This window comes from Bombyx mori, chromosome 24 (assembly GCF_030269925.1).
Source record: "Bombyx mori chromosome 24, ASM3026992v2".
Classification (NCBI taxonomy): Eukaryota; Metazoa; Arthropoda; class Insecta; order Lepidoptera; family Bombycidae; genus Bombyx; species Bombyx mori.
The window spans coordinates 4,719,221-4,738,898 of record NC_085130.1 but is presented as its reverse complement, the minus strand read 5'-3'; the positions used below and the strand labels follow the sequence as shown (position 1 = coordinate 4,738,898).

Here is a 19,678-nt window from a genome sequence, read left to right as displayed (position 1 = left end):
TTATGAATTGTACATATATGGTAATGTGAGTTTGGAAGGCACCATATGGTCTTATTAACTGTATTGTTGTTTGTTTTTAGCCGGAAATAGTGCTTAACCTCACATTGCAAGATGAGCCTTGCATATTTGTGCTGCAGCAATTAGTGCTATCTCTTATACAGATGAGGCTCGTAAAGAGTCTTTGGTTATAGACAGCTTTGCTATGCCCATGGCATTACCGATGTCTATGAGCGATGGTGACCTTTCATTATTAATTGTGATATAGTTAGTGATATGTCTTCGAAGATAATAAAATAATTATCTGGAAAGGGAATCCTCCATCATTCCTCTTCCCTTCAGCCACATTTTGAATCTAAGAGACGCATTTTGCTATCTCGTTTGCCATTTAATTCAGAAAGCCGGTGGAATTTATTCTTATTAAAGTATAAAAAGGACACGCTCATTAATTAGTATTTACTGCTGCGACATTTGCTTCTCGAAATTATTTTGTGTCGAGAATTTAATACAATTTATTTAATTTTATTTTTTTGCTGCCTTTACGGGAATATCAGCTTATGGTATGATTACTTCGTGTACATCAATAGGTAAGAAACGAATTACGCAAATTACAAATATTGCGTCTTTTATTACACGATCTTACTACTTATCTGGGAAATCATTCGCAAAAATTTGTTACGCACGTATTGGAAAAATTGGTACCCGCCTGCGGGATTCGAACACCGGCACGATCGCTTTGCTTGGTGCCAGTACACAGGGTGTCTTATCTTTTAGGCCACGACGACTGCACAAGACAAGACGACACACGAAAACTGGCCCGATTTTCATTCAATATTCGGCTATATATAGGCAAACATGACTAAGCGACAATGCGTGAACTTTACAGTAGACTAATTTAAAGTTGAAATACCTGAAAAAAAATTCTATTTTAACGAATCTAGCTGTAGGGTTTGAAATTATTTTGATAGACCTAGAAATATGTATTTTTTGCGCATCGATATGGTTATTGCCTATCACTTATGTATTAAGCAGCTATTGTCGCTTCGTAACATTTGCCTTTCAAGCGTAGATATAGTAAACTAGGTTTTAAAAGCCAAACAAAATATGACTGACCTGATCCTGTGGCTCCATGGCGAACTTCTGCTCCGCGAAGCCGCAACAAACACTGAACGAACTGATAAATATCGCACTGAACACGTAAAAACGCACATACTTGGTCCGCAACAACAGAAACAACGGTTTCACATCCCTACTAGTTGTCCTCGGTCTGTAGTTCGACATGATGCCTACACTTTCACTGGCATAAGGATATCCGGTGCTATTTGTGGATATTCACATTTCTTCGGCTTCCCCAGATCGAGTCGGTTCTATTATAAGAAGGAGACCGTTAGGGCTAAGCGCCATATTATTTTCGGCCGCTTTTGAGATGAATGATTTATGGGTGGGCTGTTTGAAGTGATGATCTGTGGCGACGATTATCTGTAACAAGAATAGATGTTTGTTAGGTTTTTCTTTTGGTTGAGCACTGCTAGGATTTTGGTAGGATTGTTTTGCCATTAAACTTTTCTTGGACGTTAAGACAGTCACGACAAACAAGTCTTGATGGATCGGATCTTAAAATTCGACCATAGTATGTTTTTTTAATGGTACGGCGGTAGGCTTAGGCCTACATCGTGACTGTCACTCTACTTATTTCAAGCAGTCATGCATTCCAATTTGAGGGGTGGTATAGCTAGTTTACAAGAATATTGAGACTTCGACCACAAGTCCCAAGGATGTGATATCCATGGGTCTCAATAGACACTTACTTACCAATAGGACTAACATAATCTGACAAATTATGTTTTTTTTTCTATGTTTTTGTTATTGCTTATACGGGTGGACGAGCTCACAGCCTACCTAGTGTTAAGTGGTTACTGGAGCCCATAGACATCTACAACGTAAATGCGCCACCCACCTTCAGATATAAGTTCTAAGGTCTCAAGTATAGTTACAACGGCTGCCCCGCCCTTCAAACCGAAACGCATTACAACTTCACGGCAGAAATAGGCAGGGTGGTGGTACCTACCCGTGCGGACTCACAAGAGGTCCTAGAACCAGTAAAATTTTATTAATGTCATAAAATTATTAAAAAAGTCAAAATGCTATTAATAAATTGTTTAAAAATTTTATAAATCTGTTTTAGAACTAACAACTAAAACATTTATACCAAATTCGATTCTCGTCTGATATTTGTTTCCCATGATAAAAATCGTAATATTTAAACGTTTAATACAAAAATGTAGTCAATTAATTCAAATTATATCATAAACATGTTACATTCCGTCATAAATTTACAATATACTTATACACGGACACAATAAACACAATTTGTCATATTAAATGAATAATATTTGAATGATTTAGTAATTAGAATTCGTTGAATAGTACACCAATTTAGTTTTACAGTAATAAATTACTCTTTAAATTTAGTATTGGCGAACTGTTGTCGGGATCTTGGTTTAGTAACGTTAAGTATGTGTTATTGGCAACATGTTTAGTGATTAGTTATATAAATAAATAATAAATAAATATTTACTAACAATCACGCCACGTTAACTGGTCCCGTGACAAGTTCGTAAAGAACTTGTGTTACAGGTACCAGATAACGGAAAATTAAATGTAAGATTTTTATTATACACATACATATATTTAAGATACATCCATAAGCGCTATGACATGTCCTTCTTCAAACGAGGCTTGTGGAGAGTATTAAGCGATAGACAGCGGCTTGGCTCTGCCCTTGGCATTGCTGAAGTCCATGGGCGACGGTAACCACTCACCATCAGGTGGGCCGTATGCTCGTCTGCCTAGAAAGGCAATAAAAAATAAAAAAATTACCCTGGAAAAGACATTTTTATATTTATCATACAAATATCTTCCCTTGGCGGGATTCGAACCTGCGACCCCCTTGTGTAGCGACCATGTCACTTACCACTACACCAGACGGCCGTCGAATCTTGAGCAATATACATATATATTGCTCAAGACTAGTAAGTGTAAACCTTATGATGCGTGCCGCGTCAATTAGTTTAATTAATAAACACGTAAGTATTTGTACCATAATCATATTACATCACTCGAGTAAATAAGCACGAATAATTTTAGTGCGATCAAAACTCAAAACCTTAAAGAAGCATATCTTTAAATACAGGACTTGTCGGGGTGATTCCAGCAACTTTTGGTCTATTTTCTCTGGTCCTACCTACGCTGTTTCTTTTAGGTCTCTTTTTGGGAAAAATTTGGCTCCACCAAGAATTAATTCTACGATATGCCCTGTCCTCTGACACTATATTTGCAATTTTTAAACTATTGCATAGATTTTATCGCGGGCCTTGAGCGCGGCTTGAGAGGGGAATCGTGAAATTCCGTAACGAAAAAAATCTTCCACCCCTCACTACGTCTAGTATGTAGCTCGCGTTCAACACATTCAAACGTTGCGCTTGTGTAGTGTTTAAAGTAAGGAATCTAAACACCGATTTATGTACTATCAAAATATGTGATATAATTTCGTGGGTAACACAACGACTTTTACGTCAAGCGCCATCTATCGACGACAAACAGAATTGTAAAATTGAAAATTATATCACATTACAATGCGTTGGGCGTGCCATTTTCTATCGCTTAGTCGAAGAATTTTATTACTACTCCTACTACTCATTCAGTGATTGGAGTGGCATTAAAAATAAACTAGCTAAACCGTTGATTCTTGACGAATGAGAGTTAGAACTAGCATCCAAAGGCGTGTCTCTATCCCATGTAGCGCCCTCTAGTGAGTGCGCGGTCAAAATGGAATACTCACAATGTAGCAGATTCATTGAAAGTTAGCCCACTGAGTTTCTCGCCGGATCTTATTTTATTGTTGTTTTAATATTAAATTATTATTGTCGATTTATAATTGCATAAGTTGATAAAAAATGCTATGCAATAAGCTTTACCGCGACGGTCTCCGAGTGCCACACGTCTTTTTTATTACATTGGTTACTTTTTAGTTCTTCTGCGATACTCTTCATTGATACCAGTTAAACTAAGTGCTTTCTCCTTCTAGCATGACGTTAAAGTAGTTATTACTTCCTCATTTATTAAAAGATGTTAATTCAGATTTAAATGATTGACTATAGATGTCGTTTACTTTAGGACATTTGGTAATCAGTAAACTGGCGGAAACCGGAACGATTGTAGATTCCAATGGTAATTCGTAAAAAGTTCTTCTGATATATTAACAACAGTGAGTTTTAATATTGATGGACACAAGCATACTGAATGATTTATGTGATATAGAGTTTCTAGAAATATTTGACTTTTATTTTTATTTATTGCGTGAATGGGTGGACGAGCTCTCGGCCCACCTGATGTTAAGTGGTTACCGGAGCCCATAGACATCTACAACATGACATTAACGTTGTAGATGTCTATAGGATCCAGCCACCCACCTTGAGATATAAGTTCTAAGGGCTCAGTATAGTTACAACGTCTGCCCCACCCTTCAAACCGAAATGCATTACTGCTTCACGGCAGAAATAGGCGAGATGGTGGTGCCTACCCGCGCGGACTCACAAGAGGCCCTACCACCAGTAAAGTCTTTATCAGTATCTCTATTATATCTCAGTACAATCTTTATTACCCCAATCATCTTTCAGATTGAATTTAGAAAAATCACGCAACAGGTAATCTCTACGCCAGAAAAATAAGATATTCTCCAATATTCGGGTTGTTATTACCGGACTATTTATTTATTTAAGAGACCAGTTTTAATTTCTGTAAGGTAAGCTTGCTAGTTATAAATTGGAATTTTTGATGGGCGGTTGCTATTTGGGTTCTCATTTCATGTAGTTCTCATTTCATATGACGTATGGACGATGTTTTAAAGAAAATTTTATATATTAATTCGATCTTAAAAACAATTTACGAGTAGACAGCGGCTTAGCTGCGTCTCTGGCATTTCCGAGCTAGTCAGTTAACTTGCTTGTCTTCAAAAGCAATAAAAAAACTTATTGGAACGAAGTTCCTTATCGCGCGTTGTGAAAGGGGGCTAGACGGAAAAAATTCTTACGAAAAGTTGTCACGACTCTTTTTAGATCCGTCATTCTGACCAATCAACGTGTAGGCGCTTATCGCGTGACATTACTCGTATCCGATTGGTCCGCGTAATGAGTACAGTTTCTCGAGATAGCATTTCAACAATAGTAATTTAGTTCATAGTATTGTTTTTTTCTTCTTCATAATGCCGTAATTTATTATTATAAATTTTAAAACAAATTACAATTCTTCACTAATTAATCGAAAGGAACTTCTTTCCATCCGGGTGTCCCTTGACACCTCTGATTTTATTTATATTACTTACTCCTAACATTGTCTTCTTGCATCAATATAGACACACATCTATATATTATACGAAACACAACTCTCTCACTAAAAGGCCGCCATCTCGAAGTCCCCCCAACAATAAAAACAGAAATTTATCTATAGAGATAAACACAATACTAATTAGATCTCCTTTATAAAGCAATTGTAGGTTAATTTAAGATTCCCTGTGCGTCGTAGGTACAAGATAAGTTAATTAAATAGTTTAGTTGCGATATCACGGTCACTGTCGCGATGGTGACCCTAATAATTAGTATTGTCGATAAGGCAATCGACGGTCAATTGTTTTGAATGATTAACGAAGAAAAAAAGTGTTATAGAGTAAAGGAGGGTTGAATTCAGAACAAAATAGTTTTTATAAATGGATTTTATTTTAAAACGAAAGTAGTTGAAAATGTTATTTCAATTTCTTTAACAAGTTCTTTATTTTGTACGCTATTTGTCTGTTGTCTTCAGGTACATAGTTAAGAGTTAGGTAGTAGGTATTTCAAATTCGATGTTAGCCGAGTTAAAGAAAGCAGTGACTTAATGAATGATGCTTGTGGAAGATATTATCACTACATAGTATAAAGTAAAGTCGCTTTCTCTGTCCCTATATCTGTCTGTCCCTATGTATGCTTAAATCTTTAAAACTACGGAACGGATTTTGATGCGGTTTTTTAATAGATAGAGTGATTGACGAGGAAGGTTTATATGTATAATAACATCCATTAAATAGTGGAGAAATCAATAATAAATTACAGTTTCCGAAGCGAAGCGAGGGCGGGTCGCTAGTTAATTTATAAATGTAGGTATCACAATTTGCCTTATTTCTACCGTGAGTCACAATGCATGCTGGTTTAAAGAATGATTTTTTGATCTTTTTTAATTGAATTAATGAGGAAACAAGCTCATTGTCTATCAGGTGTAATGCGGTTACCAGACTTAATAGACATTATACAACGTGAATGTCACCCACCTTGAGACATGAGGTCTAAATCTCAATAGTACCACAGTTGTTCCATCTTTAAAGCGGGGTGAGGTTGCTTCGTGGCAGAAACAGACAGAATGACGATGCCTACCCATACGCGCTTACACCATATCAGCCTTTTCCTAAATATTCTCTCTGGGTTTAATTTTTACAGTGCCTAATATTTTTTCTTCATAATGGTTACATATTAAGTACGTATTTCCTCATGGAATTTGTTACCTGACTGTAGGATTTGAGCACCGAACATCAAGCGATGCAACCATTCCCGTGACTACGTTGAGAATTTTATCTTATACGCCATGACGACTTAATGACTATTTGTATTTTATAATACAAAAGACATTCATCCATATATTGTAGTATTCTTGTGGTGTAAGACATATTAATCTATACTAATATTATAAAGCTGAAGAGTTTGTTTGTTTGAACGCGCTAATCTCAGGAACTACTGGTCCGATTTGAATTTTTTCAGTGTTGGATAGCCTATTTATCGAGAAATGCTATAGGCTATATAACATCACGCTAAGATCAATATAAGCGGAGCACTAATAAATAAAGTTTCAAAATCGGGGTTATTTTTACCTTTTGAGAGCTTCCGCTGCGTGCGCTGAAGAAACGGTTAAAGTTTCGCTAAAACAAGGTATGACAGAATTGTAAAAGATCTAAAAAAAAAAGTCCGCGACAGCATATGTCTATATGTTAAGGTTGGCTCACTATAACGTTTTTTATGCTAACCAAATTTGTTCTAAAATAAAGCGTTATTTTTGAACTATTCCACGCGGATGAAGTCGCGGGCAAAAGCTAGTATGAAGATATATTGTGGCATTGTTCTGGTGTCTCTCGGCTCCAATAATCGCTTATTATCAGATAAACTTTGAGACTGTCTACTTTTCTATTATACAAAAAATATAATAAGAAAAACTTACATAATATAAAGCAGCAATACACATTAAGTAGCAAAAACTTTTAGTCGAAGCTTTCAGTGAATCATGAGAAAGAAGTCACGTTTTGGAACTCGCTACACGCACTACATCGTCATGCAGTAGACAACTGACTGAATGAGCTTTTAAAAGTTCCACACGATTATTTTTAACTCACCCCCTAGTCAGTTCACGCTGTCTCGGAAATGAATCATTTGGAGCCCCTGTATCTAATTTTAGGTCATTGTTTCAGCACGTTTAACTTTTAAGCTCTATAAGCTTTTAGAGGAGATAAGCTTTCACCGTCGAAAAAAGTTTGACTGGTTCGGTTTTGTTTACGTAATTGAGGGTAGCAGAGCTTTTTCGCTTTTTGATCGTGGGTAGCTGATGGACTTTTGAAAGTTTTAAAGGATGCTTAATTGTTTCGAAAGTTAACGTCCATAAGGGAAACCTGGCGGTGTGTGTTCAAAATCTGTAGGGACTGAAAATACTCTCACTATATTTTACTAAAATAAATCTTAAGCTTTCTGCTTACGTACCAACTTACTCTGGGCCATAGCATAGCATCAAGTTAAAATCGAACAAGTTTCAGACAATTGGACGGTCTAAAATAGAAACCGAAAAGCACTTTTAATTATAAACCTTATGTATGTGAATATAGCTCTTAAAATAATAAGTCCGAAGCTGTAGTGCTCGTTCTAAATTTGTATTCTGTCTCGCCATTGGTTATCCGGAAATGTAGCACATTCTCTGTACACACGTTCGAATCCAGTTTTTAATTATCGATTTAGTTATGTGAAACGATATTTAAGACGCGTTTGATTTTTACCGTTAGCTGTCAGATTTCAAACCCACTTGCTGTCAAATGTCATAATTGCTTATTAACATTTTTTAATAGGGAAAAAAGCAAAAACATCCAGGATACATGCGGCCTAACTTTTTTTTTCCTTATAATAGACCAAAGGTGGACCAAAGACCAGGTTTTTCACTGGTGGTAGGACCTCTTGTGAGTCCGCACGGGTAAGTACCACCACCCCGCCTATTTCTGCCGTGAAGCAGTAATAAAAACTTAAATCAGTTCTTCACTACTTAACTACTCACTTGTCCAAAAAAACTTGCCTTCGAATGATCGTTAATTGCAATTATTGTATTCATATTATACAATTCAATTTGGTCAAACATTCTGCGTACAACGGCACGGATATATAATTTATTAACGCGCTAAATGTACCGGAAACGCGCATGCCAGACAAAAATAAACAAACTATGCACGCAAACTCCGAATTGCAAAACAAAGATACTGACTGCGGGCGAAATTTGAGGCCATTTTAATCATATCCATTGCATCATATATCCGTGTTGTAGTCATCCTTATTTAGTCAAAACAAATCCGAATCATTTCATCTATTTCTACCGTGAAGCAGTTCAGTTTTGGTTCTGACGATAAAAAAGATTTCATATAATCCAACCGAGTTTTTAACTTTGTCAAAATGGATGGCAGCTTTCGCACCATCTATAGGTTCTTGCAACTTTCCATCAAACCAGTTCCATCGATGACTTTTACAGATCTAGAAAATAGAAAATGTTTCTCCAATCATGACGGCTAATAATCATTTCGGTCATCAGTTAGTTCAGCATCATTGATACGACAAATATAGGCGATTAATGTGTGACTATCTACATTAATTCGTAAATGATGGGTTGTTGATAATTTTAACATATCCACATATTTGGTATGGCCACAATATTCTGCACTTTATTGAATCATGCTACATCTTTTACCCTCAAAAGCGATTAAAATTAATAACGTAACAAGTATCCTTAATTAAAGATTTTCGTGCAGACCGCTATGATCAAGGTACCAAATGTATTTCAAACAAAATTCCGGGTCCCAATCCAACGGGAAACTCACAAAAACCCACACAAATAATCCGTGCAAGTTTCGTACGTATTATTACAGTTGTATCAACGGCAAACCTTTTGTCTTCGACTGTGTTATTACAGAATCTCTAATAACATTCAATTGGACAATCATAGAATTGTTTGAAATAGTATCCGAATGTGTGTTCTGGTATATGAGTCGTCTATTATCAAAGGTGGCAATCTGTGCATTTGGACAAAAAAATGTTATTGATATGTCAGTACAGATTTATTTGAATATAATCGTCTCCTTCGAAGAATTCGGTTCAAAACCTGCATTAAATAAAGGTTAATACTTAACCTGTTATTTATCTAAGATGTCGTTCAGAAGAGTTTTGTGACTGCCAATGGAATACAAAGTCAATAATTCGTTTTTCTGATTTACCAATAATTGTCCAAAAGTCACATTGCCGGCTTTGATAATAGTCGACTCATATGTATATGATATCTTTTAAATTAGTGATTGTGACAAGCCTGTTTTCAATGATTGCTTTTTTATTGATGTCCATTGCTTTTGCTTATATCTTTAGTCGCTTTGCTATATCGCCTATTGAACTAATCCAACAGCTTACAACGATTTTCTAGTTCATAGCGTCACCTTCTTCTTCTTCCAGTGCCTCTTCAATCCTGAAGGTTGGCCGTTCAGAACAGCTGTTCGACGGAGGCAATACCGGTCCACTCCCGGATATTTCGGAGCTGTGACTTTTTTCTACGCCCAGCACGTCTCTTTCCGTCCACTTTGCCCATAATTATCAGCTGCAGCAGCATGTGTCGATCGTTCCTGAGCACGTGGCCGAGATACTCTATCTTGCGCTTTTTAGCGTCACCAAAGCTGATCAAAATGCTAATATCGAGATATCGCTGTGTTTTGTATTAATATATTTAATGATATTCCATAATTGTGGTAATTATAGAAAATTTGGCATCCAAATTTAGAAAAAAACACTAGGTCATTGAAAGATTTTCGCTTTCATTAAAATCGTTCATAGATCTATGAACAAACAGGGACAGTATACATTAACAATTAGAGCTAAGCTATGAAACAGATAAACAGGAGGTTCAAAATGTAACGTTGTTTTATGCAATGCGGTATATTAAAATTATAAGCCTTAGTCAATATTTCGATATTTTAGGACTAAGGCTTATAATTTTGCGAGAGTTTTTTTAGTTTTTTTTTATTGCCCTTGTAGGCAGACGAGCATACGGCCCACCTAATGGTGAGTGGTTACCGTCGCCCATGGACTTCAGCAATGCCAGGGGCAGAGCCAAGCCGCTGCCTACCGCTTAATACTCCACAAGCCTCGTTTGAAGAAGGACATGTCATTACGCTCGGGAAACACCGTGGAGGGGAGCTCATTTCATCGCCGGATGGTACGTGGCAAAAAAGACCTCTGGAAACGCACTGTGGATGACCGCAGTGGCTCCAGGTAGTATGGATGAACTCTACCTCGGTGGCGGGCGGTGCGATGGTAAAAACGACATGCCGGTATCATCTCGAATAATTCCTCAGAGCACCAATTCCTTAGTGCAATTATTCCGTATACGAGTTCGTGTTTATAACTCAACCGGTATAGGCTCCCAATATAATCATACGCTCTCCCTAACGTACAATATGATTAACAAGCCCGTCAATTTAATACAATTATTAAAAACTTGAAGTTCATTGTTCAAACAATCATGTTATTATCGTAACGCGAACACGAATTTCGGATCGAGAGTGTTTATGTAAGCGAACACACGGGAGGATCGTTCGATTGACTAGCTGACGGACTTGACACAAAGCATTCTGCCGATAGATTGTTTTGTGATTTATATCTATAAAAAGTTTTGTTTTTATTGCTTAGATGGGGGACGAGCTCACAGTTAACCTGGTTGTTAAGTGGTTACTGGAGCCCATAGACATCTACAACGTAAATGCGCCACCCACCTTGAGATATAAGTTCTAAGGTCTTAGTTACAACGGCTGCCCCACCCTTCAAACCGAAACGCATTACTGCTTCACGGCAGAAATAGGCAGGGTGGTGGTACCTAACCGTGCGGACTAACAAGAGGTCCTACCACCAGTAATTACGCAAATTATAATTTTGCGGGTTTGATTTTTATTACACGATGCTATTCCTTCATCGTGGAAGTCAATCGTGAACAGTTGTTGAGTACGTATTTCATTAGAAAAATTTTGGTACCCGCCTGAGATTCGAAGACCGGTGCATCGCTCAACAGGAATGCACCGGATGTCTTATCCTTAAGAATACGACGACTTCACTTCAAAGACTATGGCGTTTTTAGCATGTTCAAATTTCGTTTTAATGTATGTATTTTTTTCTTTTTTTTTAGCAACTTCTTCATAACAAAAATTTTAATGTTGTTGTTTGAGTTGATTACAGTTCTTTTACTTTCTGGTCTTAACTTTATGATTAACTTATTTGGTTGTAGCATCTGTTCTTTTTTTTTAGAAGAACTAAATTGTTTTTCGGTAAAACAGGTGTGCCGTGATTTTTGAAGATATTTACATACTTATATATACGACGAATATTGTCTATTATATAATACTATATCTGTATTTTTTATTGCCTTTGCAGCCAGACGATTATACGGCTCATCTAATGGTAAGCGGTTACCGTCGCTCATGAACTGCCAAGAAATGTCAGGGGCAGAGCCAAGTCGCAAAATCCAATACTACAGTTACTACTGCAGAAATAAGTAGGATGGTGGCACTTATTCGTGCGGAGCCTAAAATCTTTACTTTTACGGTATTCAGCGGCTCTGTCCTTGGCATTTCTGAAGTCAATGGATGACTATAAACACTCACATCAGGTGGGCCGTATGCTCGTCTGCCTACAACGGCAATAATAAAAAAAAGCCTACCTACCTCTAGTAAATCCTGTGCTTCTTATGTAGTAAATTATGATTTCGATTTCGAATTTCCCAAAGTTTGGCCACATTAGTTGGCACTGGGTTTCACAACTAAACTGCATCGAGAATGACTCTCTCTCTCTCTCTCTCTTCAATCGGTCCCTCACTGCTGAGGATCGTGACTCCGTCCGATTTCGTCAACCAACTGTCTCCATCGATCCCGCCCTGCAGCCCGGTGGAGTGCGTCGCTGATAGGTATCCCCAGTTCCTCCGTTATCCGTCCGTCCATCGTTTGGGACCTCTACCCCTAGGCCTTTTTCCCTCTATTTTACCGGTCACCACAAGGCGTTCCAAATTGCTGGTATCCCTACGTGCAACATGACCAAAATGACAAAGATCGACAAATAATTATGTTGGTCATTCAACGAGACAGTGTGTCCACGAGCTTTTTAACTTTTCCATTCTCAGTCCTTCTGGGAACGGATGTATCGGGCCTCCGTTTAATCGCACCATCGGATAAATCCAACCATCACCTGTTCTGTAAAAATTACCCAATTGACGGCTCTATTTCGAGTTGGTTAAAGATGAAATTCCCTCGTACTTTTAAGAAGAAATCTCGTTGTACGTGTACTCCGATGGCGTGTACAAGTAGATTCAAGGTTTTCTTTTGAATATTATGATACGTATTTGTTTAATAAATTCTGTTTATGTTGAATATATTTGTTACTAGAAGTAGCGTCGCTCGCATGAACTAGAATTTATATTGCGTGGGCGCAGATTAATGTTCACTGGTCGAACGAAAGGTCTTTTGTCTTTATCTTCACTCATACTGGTGGTAGGACCTGTTGTGAGTCCGCGCAAACTACCACCACCACCACCCTACTTATTTCTGCAGTGAAGCAGTAATGCGTTTCGGTTTGAAGGGTGGGGTAGCCGTTGTAACTAAGACCTTAGAACATATATCTCAAGGTGGGTGGTGCATTTACGTTGTAGATGTCTATGGGCTTCAGTAACCACTTGACACCATAATAAACACTTACAGTATCGACAATTTTTGAGGACGCTTTAAGAAAGCATTCAGAAGCACAGTAAAATTAAAAGTCACGGTAAAATCCTGTTAAACAATATCTAGTATTTATAATGTTACTAATAGCGAAACTACAAAACATAGTTTTATGCAGTTTGTAAAAATTTATTTAGATAAGTGATTTTTGATAACTTTTAAAGTCCTAATAAATTATTGACCCGAAGGAGACATGTCCAGTTTCTAACAGCAGCAGCTTCAACAAATATTTTTTTGTGGTTTGACGAGCTCACAGCCCACCTGGTGTTAAGTGGTCACTGGAGCCCATAGACATCTATGACGTAAATGCGTCACCACCTTGAGATGTAAGTTCTAAGGTCTCAGTGTATAATAGTTACAACGGCTGCCCCACCCTTCAAATCGAAACGCATTACTGCTTCATGACAGAAATAGGCAGGGTGGTGGTACCTACTCGCGCGGACTCACGAGAGGTCCTACCACCAGTAAAACCACTAATGAATAGGAAGGCCTATAGTAAAACCACTAATGGCCTTCTCCAAGGTTCACCAAAATGATCAATCTTGCGCTGCCAAACTCAGCAGACTTCCGCGATCTTCAGCAGGTCTTCGGTGCACCTCGAGAGTACCATAATCCTGTCTAATTCATCCACAAAACCCCAATCAGTTCCAGTTCCTCTTTGTGATTCAATTAAGACTGTAACTTCTCGTCTCGTGCCTCAAAGACTCCTAAATCGTAAGCAGTTTAGCAAAAATCTTGATATTGGCACGAACGATTCTCTTTAGACATCTTAATCGCGATCGTTCGTTTGCGTAAACAATCTTCGTAACGGTATTACAGTCGACGGTTACCTCGTACCGGTTTTGTTGGATTGATATTATCTATACTAATATTATAAAGAGGAAAGATTTGTTTGTTTGTTTGTTTCGAATAGGCTCCGAAACTACTGGACCGATTTGAAAAATTCTTTTTCCATTAGAAGCCGACATTGTCCCTGATGAACATAGGCTACTTTTTTTAATTTTTTTTTTTTTTTTTTTGGTTTCATGTGTGTTTTAATGTTTCCGAAGCGAAGCGAGGGCGGGTCGCTAGTCATGTATATGTGTCGTGTTGGCTTTGTTTCCAAAATCAAAAATAGTAATTAACTGATTTAGCGGCTTTGTAGATTTGTGTTATTTTCTGATGTCTAAGGCAATTGTGCAGTGTAGGATAGTGATTATTTAAATTCATATTATGGTAAATATGGTAGTGTCGACAATTGTTGTTTTTTGTATTGTTGGTTATCAATTACGTGTAATTTTCAGATGCCTGATGAAGGTCTAATAAAAGACCGAAACGTTGCTAAAATAATAATGTAATTTGTTATGATAGTCCTATTTTGTCCACATTCCTGAGATACACAAAAAAATATTTTATAATAATTATGGACGACAATATTGATAATAATTATCATGTATTTTTATTTCGACTGTAAATACGCACGTGTTGAGATTCTCCGGTCGTTTTACGGTGACAGTCACGAAAGGGTTTCTCGATCTTGTATCACAAGCTTACGTTGGTGAGAATTTCCTTTGACACTTCTACTAAATTGCCCGCGCTGATTATAATAATAGAAGGTAAATCTTAGAACAAAAGATGATAGAAGTATATAAATAAATGAATAAATAAATAAATATTTACTAACAATCACGCCACGTTAACTGGTTCCGTGATAAGTTCGTAAAGAACTTGTGTTACAGGTACCAGATAACGGAAATAAATGTAAGATTTTTTATTATACACATACATATATTTAATATACATCCATAACCCTGGAAAAGACATTTATATTTATCATACAAATATCTTCCCTTGGCGGGATTCGAACCCGCGACCCCCTTGTGTAGTGACCATGTCACTTACCACTACACCAGACGGCCGTTAAAATGGAATACAAAAAGAAGAAAAAGAAAAAGTTGCGATCACGTTGCAAAGGACTCAAAGGCGGTTATTGGTTGGTCGTAAGACTCATGCCATATCCTTATGCCTAGATTCCCTATGACGAGAGGACGTGTTGCGCCGATCTCACATAATGTGAGATATGAGTAAGAAGAAGACAAAGAACACTCAATTGGCCGCGCTTTTTTTTATTGCTTGGATGGGTGGACGAGCTCACAGCCCACCTGGTGTTAAGTGGTTACTGGGGCCCTTAGACATCTACAACGTAAATGCGCCACCGACCTTGAGATATAAGTTCTAAGGTCTCAGTATAGTCACAATGGCTGCCCCACCCTTCAAACCAAAACGCATTACTTCTTCACGGCAGAAATAGGCAGGGCGGTGGTACCTACCCGTGTGGACTCACAAGAGGTCCTACCACCAGTAAAATGGTTTTTTATGTTCTTTCAAGATCAGGGCAATAGGAATGGATGTTCAACTAAAATGTTGAACACAACAGACCTGCCACTGCTCCTACAGGGCTGCTCATCCGTGGAGTTATCCAAAGCAATCATATCAACCGCTTACACGTCTCATTGACTCTCCCACGTTGGTCCATGACCAGTGAAGGAGACCCGAAACATTTAGGGGGGCAACCAACTACTGCTTCACTACATAGTATAAAACAAAGTCGCTTTCTCTGTCCCTATATATGTCCCTTCTTCTCTGTCGTTTCCTCATTACTGAGGGACGTGACCACCTTGGTCCAGTTTTTGCACCAGCTTCCTCCAATGCTGCCTGCATTCGGCCTGCTTAATGGCGCCCGGGACGCTGGTGTTTGTGGCCTCCTTGATAATGTCCGTCCACCTGGTTGGCATATGTCCCTATGTATGCTTAAATCTTTAAAACTACGCAACGGATTTTGATGCGGTTCTTTCTAATAGATAGAGGAAGGATAATAGATAAAGATGAAGGTTTATAATATGTATAATAACATCCATTAAATAGTGGAGAAATCAATAATAAATCACAGTTCCTAAGCGAAGCCAGGGCGGGTCCTTAGTAATGAATAAAGTTAAACAATTAATTAATCTATTTATTTGTTTACAAATTCAAACATAACAATTCGAAGGCATCATCAATATGATACTTTAACAAAATAATGAACAGGAAATCTGATTATGTTAAATGTTGAATTCCATCGATTTATAATAAACTCATTAACGTTATCCATTTAATAAATATAAATTTAAAAAGCTAGTCAATATTCCGACACTTTTTAATTGGGAAATAGATGAGTTCGTTCGTGTTACGTTTTACGAAAGAAATCTCTGTCAGGAAGCAATTCATAGAGTAAGTAAAATGTAGATAGTGCATGATACCGTATTATTGCATTGCACACTATAAAACTTAGAATTTAAAGTCCAATTTCAAACAATCGACTTAGTTGAAAAAAGATTCGACACCATTCGAATTGTAATTTATGAATTAAAAAAAAAAAGAACAATGTTTTTTAAAGTTTAATTTTAATGCAGATTTTCAATTTTAAACAATTATTAGTTTTTTTTTAATTTATGTACACACAAAAAAGAAGACATAGTACAGAGTAATAGGAAAATTATGTACAAAGGCACTGCTTATTTCTTTAAGAAATCTCTTCCAGCAGACCTGCGAGAGGATTATGAGAATAATAATTAAAAGTGATGAGTGTGTGTAGAACAGCTAAAATAATAAATACAACATGAGAATTATAACAATGCACATACACATAGCAAATATTGTTAAAGTTGAATACAAAATAAGTAACACAGTATATACGAAGACTACAGAACAATGATCATTCGGTTGATGAGAGATAGAATTGTTGCAGAATGTGTAAGCTGTTACGTATTGAACGTACTGAATCAACGTTACTCTGTGGCGCGGTCCGGTGTAGAACCAGTCTGATTTCCGGCGACTGCACCTGTCTTTGCCGGCGCCGGTCGCTACGAGTCCCCGACCGTGGGACTGTTACACAGAACACAACGCAGGAAGAAGGTCGGATGTTTTTGCGAGATAAATCTTAAGCAGATTTCTGTCTGGAGCGAGCTCAGTCGATGCGTGGTTAGCATAAGCAGGTGTGAAATGCGATTTCGGAAACAATAGAGCTTACTTATCGATTGTAGAGAAAGAGATTGATAGGGATTGGTAGAGATAGATAGAGATTAGTAGAGATAGATAGATTGTAGAGTATCTGCATTCACCCCAAGAGAAAATAGTTGTCATCGAAATCACTACTACATATTAGATGGGCGACTGAGTTTATCTGACGAAAGCTGTGTCCTATAGCTGCCCTCCAAACCGGAAAGCATTACTGATTCGCGGCAAAATAAAAAATGGTAGTAAAAACGCGAGCTTTCGATACCAGTAATGAATTGTATTTCTTAATTTCTTAAAGTATTAGCAATATTTTCTGTGGCGATAAAAAAAACCGTATTTCCTTTTATGACGTCAAATAAAAATTGCATTTGAAAAACGAACAGCGAAATTCGAAATACGAATCAGCACGGAAAAAGCTACGTTTGCAGTTGTCATAAAATATCCCATTGACCAAACAATATCAGTGCCGTGTACAGGCTGGAAAATAAAAATAAATCCTCGATACCGTACATTGGATGGCGTAAAAAAAAAAAAAACATTATATTTTAAAAAACGAACAACGAAATAATATTGTTACGTGCTTGCTTCTCAGAACTATAAGGCCGTAGCTCCGTTCATATTTTAATTTAAACTTTGCACCTAATTCGTATGTAAGGGAGCTCACAGTATTCAAATACAAAAGAACACTGCCCGCGTTGGCTGTGAAGTTCGAATTTAAATTCCGAAACGACTTAACTTGTTTAATATTGTTAAGCAATGTTTTACGTTCTGCGAATGAAAATACGAACGGTTTTCGGTTGAAGTAAATTAATTATACGCCACATTGTACCCGTACATACTTACTAGTCGAGAAACGTTAATTTATGTAACTGCACTTTTCAAACATGGTCGGAAAATATTCACGACTAATTTGAGACGGATTGTGAATGTTAGAAATTTTTGAGGCCAGTCTGACGGTGAGTCCGGCTTTAGAATGAACTCCCCTCCACGGTGTTTTCCGAGCGCTATGAAATGTCCTTCTTCGAACGAGGCTTGCGGAGAGTACTTAACGGAAGGCAGCGGCTTGGCTCTGCCCCTGGCATTGCTGACGTCCATGAGCGACGGTGACCACTTACCATCAGGTGGGCCGTATGCTCGTCTGCCTACAATGGCAATAAAAAAAAGAAAAAAGAAATGAAAAGAGTAGTCCATAAGAAGCAGTGTTAGGTATAAGACATAGGGCGTTACCTAGTATCTTAAAGGATAAAATACTCGTGTCGAGTAATACAACTGTTCCGTTAACGTTGTCGATAGCGTAAAAGTTAACTCAAATTTGTATGGAGTTGGAACGTTTGCCTACGTTTGCTACTAGGGGTGCTGTCCCAATAATCCTGCTTATTTCTGCCGCGAGCCAGTAATACGTAAAAATATAATGAAAAATTACAAGGGAATCTGCCTACATAATATTCTTAAATGAAACATTTTCGGTAGGAGATTTGGGAACAACAATAAAATCAATTTTCCTTAACAAATAAATATCTGAAATTTGTTCAAAAGTCTATTAAAGTCTATTTGAATAATGCATATATTTAATAGTAGCATGCAGAATATCGGATCTAACAAATCTTATACCTTTAAACGAGCAATTCTTGTATATTATTATATATGTATATAAATTGAATCTCAGAAACGGCTCCAACGATTTTCATAGAATTTAGTATACAGGGGACTTCGGGGGCGATAAATCGATCTAGCTACGATTTATTTTCAGAAAATGTTGTTTTATTCGTGTTTTCAATAATCAACTCTTCCCGACATCTATTGGCGAATAATAATACTATTTTTCTTAATTGAGGGCAACTAACCGCTTTAAAGACGCAACAAGATGGCGTTATCAAAAAAAAAACCTAGCAGTATTCATCATCTAGTATTAATAGTATGTGAGGTGTTAGGATTCAATTCACCATTAAATTCACCATGGCTACTAACAACCACGGGCCATGAACGGTTCCGCAGATTCGAACGATTCAAAAATAGCACATAAATCAAACGAGAAATCATAAATTCTGTATCGCAACAAAAAAAAAAAAAAAAAACTTTCATCACCAATCCAGTTCCGTAACAAATCAATGCGTTTTAATCACAACGACACAAAGGAATCCCAACAAAAAGCCACGAGACCGCTGATAAACTGAATCAATAAAACATCGTACTGGTTTGCCAATACCGCGAAAAAAAAAAAAAACATTCTCTCTTTTTCGGGGTCCCAGTATAGAAATGAATATTTATCAAATCCTCCGATGGAACTATTTGGGAGCTTACCTCGATTCCGAGAGCTTTCTGAGCTTTGTGATTTATTTATTAGCCTCTGAAAGTTTGACGGCCGATACGCCACATGAGTGATATTTGATGATACAAGGAAAAAACTGCACACGACGTGCCTTTATTGTATATTTTAAACTTTATTATTATTGTCTTGAGTGTTTTAAATTATGTTGATTTGCTAATTCTTTCAGCTGACCCCTTATTCTTTTAAAG

At 37.3% G+C, this 19,678-nt stretch overlaps 1 protein-coding gene across 1 annotated transcript in view; it reads right to left on the bottom strand.

The window, feature by feature from the left end:
- LOC101739776 (irregular chiasm C-roughest protein) overlaps window positions 1-19,678 on the bottom strand; it is a 109,489-nt gene that overhangs the window by 61,886 nt on the left and 27,925 nt on the right. The window contains exon 2 of the mRNA XM_004924864.5: window positions 1,111-1,476. Within this exon, the coding sequence (XP_004924921.1) occupies window positions 1,111-1,278 (168 nt within the window). The 5' untranslated portion in view covers window positions 1,279-1,476. The remainder of the gene's footprint in view (window positions 1-1,110; window positions 1,477-19,678) is intronic.